This window comes from Asterias rubens, chromosome 1 (assembly GCF_902459465.1).
Source record: "Asterias rubens chromosome 1, eAstRub1.3, whole genome shotgun sequence".
Lineage (NCBI taxonomy): Eukaryota > Metazoa > Echinodermata > Asteroidea > Forcipulatida > Asteriidae > Asterias > Asterias rubens.
In genome coordinates this window covers 28,018,673-28,034,101 of record NC_047062.1, presented here as the reverse complement: position 1 = coordinate 28,034,101, position 15,429 = coordinate 28,018,673, and the positions used below count along the sequence as shown (strand labels likewise).

Genomic DNA, 15,429 nt, shown 5'->3' with positions numbered 1-15,429 from the left:
CTCAGTTGGTAGAGCGCCGGCACGATAACACGAAAAAGTACCCGAATCCTTTAACGGTTGTATGGCTTCTGACTGGCACCCCCAAACAAAGATATTGACAAAATAGGGACACCGCCAACATAGGGCTAGATAGCTCAGTTGGTAGAGCGCCGGCACGTTAATCCGGAGGTCGTAGGTTTGTTTGTTCAACCCTAAAAGTAATTTCAAAATTTTCCCAGTCAGTTTCCCTTGTGGTTTATATTGATACATTTAAAAACACACACATTTTTCAACAAGGGTTTCTTTTACTTTTCTCTTGCAAATTAAAAGACCAATAGAGAAAAAAATTCACCAATTTGTTATTTTTTGCAAACATGGGATAATGTTGGGCTAAAGACCAAGTGAGAATACTGGGGTGCGTTTTCACTGTTGTGACCAGGATCCATTTCGTTTGGACTACATTGGTTGATCATGTGAGCGAAACAGTTGTTGGTTACAGCCGACAAAATGCACCCGTGATCTTTGACAATTACCAAAGATGTCCAGTGCCTTTAAAATTATATTTTTTTCCCAGTTCCCTCCCCTAAACATGTAACCCTGCTACACTTGGAAATATTGTTTGCAGTGAGTCGATAATCATTCAAATTCAACTGTGCACAGAACTGTATCCAAGTCTGTACTATGTGTGATGCATTCACCATCTGGCTGACAGTCAATCCATCAATGCAAACCATGTGGTTTATATTAAACTGTTAGACAACAAAAGGGTTACAAATTATTACAAATTTTATTTCTCCACATTGAGTATAGAGTTTCAGTCAACAACAAAGTATGTTCCTAAAAAAAGACAAAATGTAGAATAATTTGTTTCTCAGCCATTTATTAGTCAATGTATGAAAGTTTAATTCAACATACAACTTAAAACCATGAATTGATACACGTTAAGTGGGGGTGTATGCATTTTGTTTAAATATTGTAACGGACCTTCTGTAGGAGTGATTTCAAAGTATGCTCAACAGAAGGATATAAAACACCTAGTCCTATGCAAGTACTTGGCATTATGTTTTTAAGACTAATCCTCAAATGAAGTGCAAAAAAAACAGGAAGAAAATAAAATAAATACAAAGTGTGGATGTCATGGATGATTTTCTGCAATACTTGAATATAATGAGATACTACACTGTAGTTAAGACACTACACTGTAGGTGGCATAAGTGCTACTGTCTAATTGCCATTCTTTTTAGAGAATGGTGCATTTCAGAATTGAAAATCTGCTGCCACCTAGCATCCCAAAAAGAATCGCATTAATGATGACTTCATCAATGTACGGTACATGGTTTTAACAAACCTATTCAAGACAAGGCAAACAACTTAAAACAAAAACAATAATTTAAACCATTTTTTTTAAACAACCGCTAGATATAGATGTCACACTTATTCCATTCATCCAATGTCATATTTTGTATTAAATACTGTCTAAGTCAAGAAAGTAGCATTTTCACTGCCGCAATTGAAAATGAACTAAATTTTAGCATGAACATAAAAAATGGCTGACAAAACCTAACCTGTTCTAAATAAACCCAACTTGTTTGAACAAATGTTTTGGACCAACTACAGGTCATTCAGTGGATAAAATGGTTTGACCTTCAAATACAAATGATGTTGTAATATAATTGCCATACACACATCAATGTATCACACTTATACTATTATACTAGCAAACCATTCAAAGGAAGATGCTTCTATTATTGCTCAACCAATGAAAAAGGCTGGGTTTAAAAAACATAAACAGGAACACTACAACATGACAATTTATATTAGTCTCTTTGCATGTGGCTATTTTGACGGTTACACATGTACGTTTCAACTCTTACAACATCAAAGTTTCCCAAGTGTCAATCTTGGACATATTTATAGTAAGATATTTAGCACACTTGATTTGCATTCAGTAAACAATAATAAGCCTCTTTTTCTTTGAGTAATAAACATCTTTCTATCCGGTAAAAAAAAAATAGAATTCTAAAACACTCTTAAAACATAGCTTAACTTTACAAATAGAAATACAAAAAAGTTGTTTACACAGTATTATCAAGTCCATAAAATATGAACATACATGTATACATATTGACACTACCAACTGTGTACAACACAAAACAAATTCAAGGACATATAAACATGCTGTTACTTTATTTAATTATTCAAAGGTTATCACAATATGAGTTGAAATGACTGAGATGCACTATTGGACTTCTCGTACCGCTAGCGATACTAACTAGTTTGATGAGCTGATCCACATTGGACTTCTGGTACCGCTAGACAATATTAACTAGTTTGATGAGCTGATCCACATTGGACTTCTGGTACCGCTAGACAATATTAACTAGTTTGATGAGCTGATCCACATTGGACTTCTGGTACCGCTAGACAATATTAACTAGTTTGATGAGCTGATCCACATTGGACTTCTGGTACCGCTAGACAATATTAACTAGTTTGATGAGCTAATCCACATTGGACATGGTTCCGCTAGACAATATTAACTAGTTTGATGAGCTGATCCATATTGGACTTCTGATACCGCTAGACAATATTAACTAGTTTGATGAGCTGATTCACATTGGACATGGTTCTGCTAGACAATATTAACTAGTTTGATGAGCTGATCCACATTGGACATGGTTCCGCTAGACAATATTAACTAGTTTGATGAGCTGATTCACATTGGACATGGTTCCGCTAGACAATATTAACTAGTTTGATGAGCTGATCCACATTGGACATGGTTCCGCTAGACAATATTAACTAGTTTGATGAGCTGATCCACATTGGACTTCTGGTACCGCTAGACAATATTAACTAGTTTGATGAGCTGATCCACGTTGGACTTCTGGTACCGCTAGACAATATTAACTAGTTTGATGAGCTGATCCACATTGGACATGGTTCCGCTAGACAATATTAACTAGTTTGATGAGCTGATCCACATTGGACATGGTTCCGCTAGACAATATAAACTAGTTTGATGAGCTGATCCACATTGGACATGGTTCCGCTAGACAATATTAACTAGTTTGATGAGCTGATACATATTGGACTTCTGATACCGCTAGACAATATTAACTAGTTTGATGAGCTGATCCACATTGGACATGGTTCCGCTAGACAATATTAACTAGTTTGATGAGCTGATCCACATTGGACATGGTTCCGCTAGACAATATTAACTAGTTTGATGAGCTGATCCACATTGGACATGGTTCCGCTAGACAATATTAACTAGTTTGATGAGCTGATCCACATTGGACATGGTTCCGCTAGACAATATTAACTAGTTTGATGAGCTGATCCACATTGGACATGGTTCCGCTAGACAATATTAACTAGTTTGATGAGCTGATCCACATTGGACATGGTTCCGCTAGACAATATTAACTAGTTTGATGAGCTGATCCACATTGGACATGGTTCCGCTAGACAATATTAACTAGTTTGATGAGCTGATCCACATTGGACATGGTTCCGCTAGACAATATTAACTAGTTTGATGAGCTGATCCACATTGGACATGGTTCCGCTAGACAATATTAACTAGTTTGATGAGCTGATCCACATTGGACATGGTTCCGCTAGACAATATTAACTAGTTTGATGAGCTGATCCACATTGGACATGGTTCCGCTAGACAATATTAACTAGTTTGATGAGCTGATCCACATTGGACTTCTGGTACCGCTAGACAATATTAACTAGTTTGATGAGCTGATCCACATTGGACATGGTTCTGCTAGACAATATTAACTAGTTTGATGAGCTGATCCACATTGGACATGGTTCCGCTAGACAATATTAACTAGTTTGATGAGCTGATCCACATTGGACATGGTTCCGCTAGACAATATTAACTAGTTTGATGAGCTGATCCACATTGGACTTCTGGTACCGCTAGACAATATTAACTAGTTTGATGAGCTGATCCACATTGGACATGGTTCCGCTAGACAATATTAACTAGTTTGATGAGCTGATCCACATTGGACATGGTTCCGCTAGACAATATTAACTAGTTTGATGAGCTGATCCACATTGGACATGGTACCGCTAGACAATATTAACTAGTTTGATGAGCTGATCCACATTGGACATGGTACCGCTAGACAATATTAACTAGTTTGATGAGCTGATCCACATTGGACATGGTTCCGCTAGACAATATTAACTAGTTTGATGAGCTGATCCACATTGGACATGGTACCGCTAGACAATATTAACTAGTTTGATGAGCTGATCCACATTGGACATGGTTCCGCTAGACAATATTAACTAGTTTGATGAGCTGATCCACATTGGACATGGTTCCGCTAGACAATATTAACTAGTTTGATGAGCTGATCCACATTGGACATGGTACCGCTAGACAATATTAACTAGTTTGATGAGCTGATCCACATTGGACATGGTTCCGCTAGACAATATTAACTAGTTTGATGAGCTGATCCACATTGGACATGGTACCGCTAGACAATATTAACTAGTTTGATGAGCTGATCCACATTGGACATGGTACCGCTAGACAATATTAACTAGTTTGATGAGCTGATCCACATTGGACATGGTACCGCTAGACAATATTAACTAGTTTGATGAGCTGATCCACATTGGACATGGTTCCGCTAGACAATATTAACTAGTTTGATGAGCTGATCCACATTGGACATGGTTCCGCTAGACAATATTAACTAGTTTGATGAGCTGATTCACATTGGACATGGTACCGCTAGACAATATTAACTAGTTTGATGAGCTGATCCACATTGGACATGGTACCGCTAGACAATATTAACTAGTTTGATGAGCTGATTTACACCCCCAGTATTGTACCCAAGGCTTTTGATTAAATCATGTTTTGGCTTCAAACGCAATGTACATGGATCTGTACACAGGAGAAAACATTCTATGGATTTAGAAACATAGTTTCCACACTGAATGTTTTCCATCTTGCAATAGTAGAATATTGTCCTTCGTTGAAAGTCATTCCCCCCGGCACATCCCATTTTTTCAACTTGTAACAATATTGGCACCATCATATTCATCAACATTCATTCTTTGTTGACTAGTCTGGCTTAGGTGCTCCCATTGTTATCATCCTATATCAGGGCCAGCTAACAATATGCATTAGCAAGTACCAAGTGGTTAACATGTACATTGTACCGTTACATTAAATATTACTTATTACCATGAGTGATTCCTTGTTTAATTTCAAGGAAAGTCTTGCGAAATAAAACATACTATACTGGCATAAAAACATACCCATGCAAATACAAAAACATACATTTTCTAACGAGTTGCATACAAAATTGACACAATATAGATTTTAATATACTTTTTAGAATTACTGCTATTTTTTTTTATCATGCACAATTAAAAATAATTTTTGAAAGATATACACTAGTCTACTCAATGTTATACTTCAGTTATGTTGTTTTGGGGTTGGATGTGCAGAGGGACTTGTGGGTAAGTAGGCATCTTAACAACGTCAATAAATTCTTGTACTTTGTAGGAAGGGTAGAGACCAGTATTCTTGACTCTGAGTTGGTGATTCTTGCCTTTAGAATAGCCATCCCAATGGTTACCAGCTACACCAATGATGTCACCAGGGGATAACGCTATCTCATCCTTTCCTTGTGGCTTGTGCTCATACAAAGCTGTTTGTCTATGTTCATTTTGTCCACCAAAGTAATAAACATCATCCAGGGAATGGAAGAACGCTGATGCATCGGGGTGGTAGGTCTGCATTATTTCATAAGCAACTCTACAAACCTAAACACACACACAAAACAACCTCAGTTATTATTTACATTACTTTCATTTTTTTGTTTGGGGGGGGGGGCACTTTTCATCCACTGAGCCCATCCAGCAAGATTAAAGATCAGAACCGAATGACAGTTTACCTTGTGACTTGACTTAACTTAGAGTAAACTGTACACTTCTGTCGACGGCATCCAACAGGCAAACATAGGCAAATGGTAGTTGTAATGTATGTATTGACAGGTTTACAATTGTTAGTCAAACCTACCTGAGAAGAGAAGGTACAAACTAAGAAGTCCGATAAAGATAGGAAGTGAATATCTGTAATGACACCTAGTAGTGCATTCTTGGTGTATCGGCTTGACAGACCAGCTGACTTGGATATTGCATTGTCACTAATAAAAAGATACTGTGGATACCTGCGTAACAACAGACAAAACAAGCAATTACAAATTGTAGGCACAAGGAACCAAATCAGTAATATTGACATTTGGTTTTTAGCAATTTCTAAATTCAGCCGACTATTCTGTACTTTGGGAAAACAGTATCAGTAAAGTAAGCAGAAACGTAAAAGTTTATCACTCATAAGTAAAGACAAATTCAGAATTGGTAATCATCAGTTATTTGGTTTCATTGTTTCAACCTGAAGTTCAGTAGCTACATGTAGTAACTTAATTGTTAACTTAATACCAATCTAATATATCCAACTAAAAGGCTGTCCCAAGAATAATAATAAAAATCTTTAAAAAAAGGGAAACCTAATACACACTTTTGTTACATTATTTATTATATGTTATAAGCAAGGAAAATAACCATGTTTATCTTCAAGCAGGCTAAATCCTTTATTTCTGACTGGTGGATCCATAACAAGAGTGTGATAAAAACCTTTATATAACACCCAAGCAGATCCTTGCCATTTGATTGGAGGATTGTCCGTCACGTGATAGCAAATAAATGTACCATTGCACACTGAGTCACTCACCGTGCTTTTTCGTTCCATCCGAAAAGTACTATTGCACGCTGCCAGCGTGCAATACTATTGCACGCTGCCAGCGTGCAATAGTACTTTTCGGATGGAATGAAAAAGCTGAGTAAAAACATCACTGCCTGAGCATGTCTTTGGTAGCGCATATCAATAAAACTACTAGCATTCGGCTTCTGCGTGTCTCAAAATAGCTGTACAGAACACACATTGTTGAATCCAACAGGCCGACCCAAAGAGAAACGGGTGTAATTTCACAATTACAAATTGTAGGCCTGAGCTTTGTTTGTTTTGAAAGTTGTATCTTCCAATCAAAATGACAAAGATCTACTTTCATTCGTGCAATGGTGCGAATATGTTCATTCGTTGAAAGCTGGAATGTTCTATTCAACTCGGCTCCGCTGAATAGAATGTAAGATATGTGTTGGGGTCCGAAGACTAATGTAGTGTGGGGGTCCAAAGCGGCTGCTAAATACTGGTTATGAAGTTTTAACGACACACAGGTTCTGTTTTCTCTCCGCCAATGTAGTTGACCCTTTATTGAATTGTTGAGTGACCTAACCTGCACAATTGATATCTGATGAAGATCGTGCAGGCGGTGATAAAATACACAAAGATACATTAATTAAACTCCTGCTTTAGTACGACAATACTTAGGACCTCTCAATATCAATTCATCTCTTAAAATCTCAATAGACACTAGACTCAGTTAACTGGGATATATTAATGGGACAGCAGTACTGGGCAATGGGGATATGAGACACAAACATACATCGTTGAGCGCCCAACTTCACTTACCCCATTTTCACCCAGAAATAAACACCCATTCCCCCAATGTCCAACAGAGCCATTGCCATACATACATCCGTCCATACATAGCAACGTTAACATTAACTTCTACATGTACTTGACTGCGCGTGTATGTACCGCAACACAGCATAGCTTATAACGCTAACCAACGCACATGTATCTATCCTAAAACGTCACCTCCAAATCTGTGACCCACACAAGTCTTCTAACTGTAAAATTACTCTTTTTAGTCAAAGAAATTCCCAAAATCTACAACAGAATATGAATCTATGGATATTTGCGGATATAATGAAAATAAGCATGAGTCAATAACATTGCATTATAATGATTAAATAAAAGGTTTAAAACTACGGATAAAGTTTGGCATCCTCACCTGATGAAGATTGTGCAGGCGGTGAGGAGCGTGGGGGGGGGGTCTCTAAACTTCAAAGGGCGCCACCCCGCATCCTCAGCGGAGAGAGAATAACTTAATACCATAACAATTAAACAATTGCTCCAATAATAAAGGAACAACTCCTCACAAGAACATTCCATCTTTCAACTCATGAACATATTCGCACCATTGCACTCATAAACATTCATTATGTGTATAATATTGCAGGGCCAATATCACACCCTGTGTATTGTGTGTTCTTAAAAAAAGTATACCGCATCTGCGTTCCATATACACGGAACAAAGAAGCGCTATATTTTTTCTGTGCTCCATACGCACTTGTGTGATAACTTATAACATGAAAACTCAGCTTATGAATATACTTGATATGTCGACTAAATGTTGGGAGATCTAATTTGTATAGCTGCTTTGTTGCAGTGTGGAGGAACAACAAAGAAAACTCCCAGACATGACGTCAACACAGTGTCATTTTGATGCACGCCGTCAACGGCGGAAGTGTTTAGTTTTTCAAAACCTTGAGGTTAGTGCCTGATTTTTTAATCGATAATTACGCAAAATTCAGAAGTGTACACATTTCAAAATTATATTTAAATGGTGAAAAAACGCATTATAAACAAGTTAAAACAGCATTTCTGTTAAAAACATTTCGCCCAAGTAGCTGTTTAAAGTATATTTCTAGTTTTATTGTCTGTCAATATGGTCTGATGTTTGTTCAAGTTAGATCAAACATCGAGTTACTTACGCTTTTCTGGCCTCTGATAAGAGACTGGCGTCATCCGTGGCAAGATAAACTCTTCGCTGATTAACAACTTGGATTCTCTCAAGGGTATTGTAATACTCATCTACATGGATCATGTATTCAACAATGCCATGAAATGCAGCCTCAGTTCCTACTTTATCTGTACGCCTCACATGCACCCTGTCAATACAATACACATTCATTCATACACTTAGTTTTCTTGGAGTTCAATTCATATTAACAAGATATGACAGGTATAACAATGATATGTTTCAATCTGAAAGCTCACTTATTATACCAGGTTCATGCAAGTACCAATCCACACAAATAATGACTGCTATTTTTGTTGGTAAGGGTTGACTTGGTCCAATAATAAACATGCTACATGACTTGACATTCAAAAAGCTGTTTGTTCACATCAGTCATGAGATATTGGGTTAGGTTTTTTTATGGGCCAAATTTTGCTAAAAATGTTTTGGGGCACAATGTTTGAAAATGCCTGGCTCAATTTGCGAACTTAAGTCTACCCTGTTGATCTGTATTATATTAACTGAATAGGTTGTGTCTAGCGCGGTATACACGTTTGATGATCAACGGTGCGGCATACCATACTTACTATAGAAGGTCAACAAGTATAAACATGCACTCGCAAGGGACTGGCTAACAAATACTTTCAGCCTAAAACAACTGATTATTCATGATTAGGTTCATGTAATGTCTGATGATCACTACTTTAAAATGAAGGAGTTTGCTGGATAAAATTAATATATCGTATACTAAAAGCGTTTTGCAGTGATCAAAAAGATCTAAAGAGAAGGAAAAAAGACTGATGTAAAACATAGTCAAGTATTTCATTTAGCACTTACTCACTACAGACTGAAAACCTTTAATTACTTGGTGGAAATCCACATTATCAAAACATTTATCTGCGCAATATTTCAAAGTTGATACATTTAACATTGACATTTTGAATTAAATTTCTTTAACATATTATTGTATTCAAATTGAGGAGAATTTAGAAAACTTTCATGTAACAAAAATTTGCTCTGCCACAAAACTTGATATGTTACGAAGGGTACAGAGTGACAACCCCGCCTTTTGCAGTTTTAACACATCCCTAAAAACCTTTATATTAAATATATTCTTATTTAGCTCATTTAACTGAAAACAGTGTCATTATCATGAGTTTGTTATCTGTTGATATGAATCTACATGCTGGTGGTGCATCATTGGAAAAGGGAGTTAAGTCAACTTTAGATTTTATGCTCTTTTATAAGAACTACATGTAAAATAGGTGGCAAAAGTTGATATTTCACCTTGATAGATAGTTACAATAGGGAATTATGAACATTAAAGTGACTATTGTTTCAGCCCATTCAACTGGAACCATTATCATACTTATGAGTTTTAGTCTTTTAATTATATCAAAATGTCTGTCCTGGAACACATTTCAAATCGATACATTATCTTAAAAAAGGCTAACCTGGAAAAGTTTTTCATACAAAAGGAGTTTTATGCTCTAAGGAGTCTTCATGTCAGTGGCAAAATGTGACACAAGATTCATGGCAGTAAGGAGAAAATTACAGGTTTCTAGTGTTTAAGCCCATTCAACCTGAAAATGGTTTAAAGTTATAGTCTTTTATAAGAATCTACATGCCAGTTGTAATTTGAAACACATTTTAAAATCGCTACGACTTTGCAACAAGGAGTTATGGACAATCAATAATCTCATTACTTTAACACACTCATCTTGAACTGTTGAAACAATCATAAGTTTCATTCTTTGTGTATGTTGTAATAATGCCTCTGAATCAACTATGACTTTGACTCATTAACAGCCAGGGGTCATATTTAGCCAAACATTTTGTTGATTCCCAAAACTTCAACATTTCCTTAAAAGTTCATTTTGGAATCATAAAGTTGACTATCACTGTATACTGAAAATGCTTGGGTATACAGATTCCATATAACAACTCAACGCTTAAAGGTTGAAGCTTCATACTAAAACTGTAATATTCACACTGACGCGCACCATTATACAGACAAACAGACAAAATCAGTTTTATACAGAGACTCCCAACCTACTAAAGCAGCTTGCCAAAAAAACATTCGTTTAGGACTATAGCGCATGAGTTCCCTATGCGCTGTGATGTACATATCGGATATTATATAACACCCGAGCAGATCCTTGCCATTTGATTGGAGGATTGTCCGTCACGTGATAGCAAATAAAAGTGCCATTGCACGCTGAGTCACTCACCGTGCTTTTTCGTTCCATCCGAAAAGTACCATTGCACGCTGCCAGCGAAAAAGCTGAGTAAACACATATCACTGAGTAAAAGCTGAGTAAACACATATCACTGCGTGCGCGTGTCTTTGGTAACGCAGCAGTGTTACTGCAAGGTAGTAAAATTACTTAACATTCGGCTTCTACAATTAAAAATTGTAGGCCTACGTTTTGTTTGTTTTGAAAGTTGTATCTTTTAATCAAAATGACAAAGATCTACTTGGATGTTATATAAAACAAATAATGAATGTTTTTCATTCGTGCAATGGTGCGAAATGTTCATTCGTTGAAAACTGGAATGTTCCATTCAACTCGGCTCCGCCTCGTTGAATAGAACATTCCATCTTTCAACTCATGAACATATTTGCACCATTGCACTCATAAACATTCATTATGTGTAATACTATCAAATCTAGCCTGTTTTTGTTGTTGTGATTTTCACTCTTCCCTCTATACAAATTATAACACATTAGTTGTAATAAATCTTTGACAGATTTTAACTGAACAAACACTACTGATTTATCGCAGTCTTCCTCACTCGTCCCTGGCATGGGCACCCCCATGTTTGTTTTGGGCTTCACATAACCTATGACCTAGGTTGGAATTGGCAAACTTGAACCACATGGTGTCTGTGAGCAGATTTTTTAAACAAAATATAATGAGCGTCATATACAACCAGAACGGTGCTCGGTCACCATTGGTTATCCAGCGCAATGTTGGGTCGATATCAAATCAAATTTGAATGGCGTTTTTGTGTAGAGTTTTTCGGAAGCTTAAAGACACTGGACACTATTGGCAATTGTCAAAGACCACTCTTCTCACTTGGTGTATCTCAACATATGCATAAAATAATAATATAATATTAACAAATTATTATATAGCGCATTTCACAATTACCGTATCAATGTGCTTACACTAGTGCCCTGGTCATAGGGCCAATAACATCCATTTTAAAAGTTATGTGATTTGAGAGCTTGAGTTTGCCATAGCGATGACATAGCCGATGATGTATGTCTGATGTCACGACTGACACGATTATCAGATTTTTCTGGCCCAGGACATACTTTCATTCCTATGTTGTTGATGAGATTGTTGGCTGCTTGGAATATGTGTGCTTGTGTGTATACTAACACATGTGTTATTCAGACACACCCTCATTTACTACTCTGGCCCCGCCCACAAAAGAGGGGATAAATAAAGAAACTATTTAAATTCATAGGAAAAAATGTTTTCTTTTATAGTATTTATATTTAAATAACACAAATCAGTTTAAAAAAATGTTAAAAAAATGTTCTACTTCACTTAGTTAAAACTATATGTTAAAAACGCCCACTTTTAGAAATATTGAAACTCCACCCACAAAAGGGCAATTTTGTTCACTATTTTATGTTCTTACTTATTATGATGACTTTCAAGTTTATATTTCTGGTCCAAAAAATATTTAACAAAATCTTTGAAGTGTAATTTTGCCCAATATTTATATACAAGACCCCCCTTTTTATGCAAATGAGGCTCCGCCCCCAAATAGTAAAGACCCAAGATGGGTCCAAGTCTAAAATTGATTATTAGCCCAATACTAACCATCATAGCAAATTTTATGCTTTTACCACAAAGTGCACAATTTGTTACCTTAGCAGCTGCACTACCAATACTTTACCAAGTAAAGTTTTATGATAATAATTATTTTGAGTAATTACCAATAGTATCCACTACCATTAATCCCCAGCAATTACTCTTGCAAACTTTAGAAAATAGGGAATCTAAATTTGCAGCCAAATTGAAGAACTTGCCCATATCCAAATTACTTACTTACCCGACAATTGGATGCTGAAATCCCAATTTCTGTCCGGCTAATTCCAGTTGGTTGGCAAGATTTGGCTGTGGTCTGAGAATATACTTCAAGACTTGCCCCATCCACCAGACAATTGGCTTGCCATGCAGACGTATAAGCCTTTTTGAGAGGTCTTCAGGAATAGCAAGGGGTAGAAAGTCTGGTCTTGGATGGATCCCATCCACAATAGGTAGATCAATCACTTGAGTGTGAGCCATCTTCTCAATTGTTGCTGCAAAAGGCAATCATTTATTGGGTTTATATGAAGGCACATAGATGTATGACATTTATAATCAAGTTATAAACCACAAGGGAAACTGAATAAGCAAGAACTTTGCTATCAATGAGCTTTCTATTTTATACTAATAATAATAATAATAATAATTGTGGCGTCTTATATAGCGCACATGTCCATCACCCAGTGACGCCCTTGGCGCTGTAACATACAGTATTTCCTGCCAGATGTGGGACTACGTTTGAATTATGAGACCTAATTCTGATAGCACCATGTAATGCTCTACAATGTGCTGTGGCGCAATTTGCTGCCGATCGGAGCAGGAACACAGGTGTGATGGACTCAGAGCTCCAGATTACCAAATATGGTAGTATTACGTCATGCCATGTTTGCGCACACCAAGCATACGTAATCGATTTTAGTGCCATGCCGAGTCTACCGACTGTTTTGCTCTACTCGTAGCTAGCTGTCATGACGGCATCACAAGTAAATCCTGTGGTGAACGAGTGGAGTGTCTACGACAGTATTGCATAATAAAGTATTTGAGGAGTGGGAATTACAAAGAAGGTTCTTCTGAAAGCCAGAACAGAAGAGGGTTTTGGGTTGCCCGTCGAAAAAGCACTGGTACGATAATAAAACAGGTCTTGAAGATTAAATGCGCTTTATAAATGCAACTAAATAGATCACATGCTGCGTGCATATGCGCCGCTACCCACACACTAAAAGATTCTTGGTTCCTCATGGATAATGGACGCACTAAAATGTCACTTGCTGAGGGCAACACACAGAAAATTAATATATGAATATTTCATGATCAAGAATGACTGATAAGATAAACGAGTTGGAAAACGCTCTTTGCAGCTTCGCTGCTCGCGCTGCTTTATTTTGGTGCATGACATCTTGGGTGCCGCTGCCGCGTGGGCCTTAAATAAAGGCTATGTTTACACTAGATCTAGAGAGGTGGACAGAGATCTGGCTTTTTTTGTACAAGCGCAGATCAAGATCCAGTGTCTTGTTTACACCAGTGTTTGATCTGGCTTTAATCACACATTTGACCACGATGTATATAAGTCATATTGAGATATGGTGGTCACAATGACACTGTTATATGTTTGGGTAACTTTGTATGTATACACCCAAACCAAACAGTGCACTCATAGAGTGTCCACCACTGCCTTAGTCTTTTGGAGTTATGATAACTCAAAAAAGCTAAGGCAGGGACGTCACTTTTCCCTTGAGGTTCATCAAACATTAACAACGAAACAATCTATTTTGTAACCATTAAGTCTGATGTTATTGGCGAAGAAGTCATGACTGATTTACTTGGAGCCCCGAGTAAACTAGTCTTTACCAATTCAATTGCAGCAATTGACAGACTTTTGTTGTAAAGTTGTCGAGGGAACACAACAATATAAAATAATATCGAAGTCTTATGTAGCGCACGTATCTACCAAACAAGGTACTCAAGGCGCTCAGTATATACAAACTTTCAAAAATATAAGTTATTGCAGTGATGAATTTTGAGACCCGATTAGTTAGCACCTTATAAGGGTTTACAAGGTGCTACGGCGCATACAGCAGCCACAGCCACGAACACCGGGGCGAACCCCTTCTCTTTTTTGATAAGTGCACTGGGTTCTTTTACATGCGTTACACAACACATGGGACCAACGGCTTTACGTCCCATCCGAAGGACGAAGCAATGGTTAAGTGTCTTGCATAAGGACACAAGTGTCACTGCTTGGGATACGAACCCACACTCTGCTGATCAGAAACACCAGAGTTTGAATTTGGTGATCTTAAATTCTGCTGATCAGAAACACCTGCTGATCAAAAACACCAGAGTTTGAATTTGGTGATCTTAAATTCTGCTGATCAGAAACACCAGAGTTTGAATTTGGTGATCTTAAATTCTGCTGATCAGAAACACAAGAGTTTGAATTTGGTGATTTTAAATTCTGCTGATCAGAAACACCAGAGTTTGAATTTGGTGATCTTAAATTCTGCTGATCAGAAACACCAGAGTTTGAATTTGGTGATCTTAAATTCTGCTGATCAGAAACACCAGAGTTTGAATTTGGTGATCTTAAATTCTGCTGATCAGAAACACCAGAGTTTGAATTTGGTGATCTTAAATTCTGCTGATCAGAAACACCAGAGTTTGAATTTGGTGATCTTAAATTCTGCTGATCAGAAACACCAGAGTTTGAATTTGGTGATCTTAAATTCTGCTGATCAGAAACACCAGAGTTTGAATATGGTGATCTTAACCGCTCAGCCATGACACTTCCTTAACATGACCTAGTTTTCAAAACCCAGCTACCACCAAGCAGAAGCGAAAAGTGTGCCATTTGTGGCGCATCGGAA

General features: G+C 37.2%; 1 protein-coding gene across 2 annotated transcripts in view; it reads right to left on the bottom strand.

Annotated features, from left to right (window-relative positions):
- Positions 1-4,647: 4,647 nt before the first annotated feature.
- The window catches only part of LOC117289676 (alpha-(1,6)-fucosyltransferase-like), a 66,617-nt gene continuing 55,835 nt past the window's right edge, over positions 4,648-15,429 (bottom strand). For both annotated transcript variants that reach the window (XM_033770909.1, XM_033770918.1), the window contains 4 exons: positions 12,810-13,059; positions 8,713-8,889; positions 6,053-6,203; positions 4,648-5,796 (listed from right to left, as the gene is read on the bottom strand). In XM_033770909.1, coding sequence (XP_033626800.1) covers positions 5,440-5,796; positions 6,053-6,203; positions 8,713-8,889; positions 12,810-13,059 — 935 coding nt within the window. In that variant the 3' untranslated portion in view covers positions 4,648-5,439. The remainder of the gene's footprint in view (positions 5,797-6,052; positions 6,204-8,712; positions 8,890-12,809; positions 13,060-15,429) is intronic.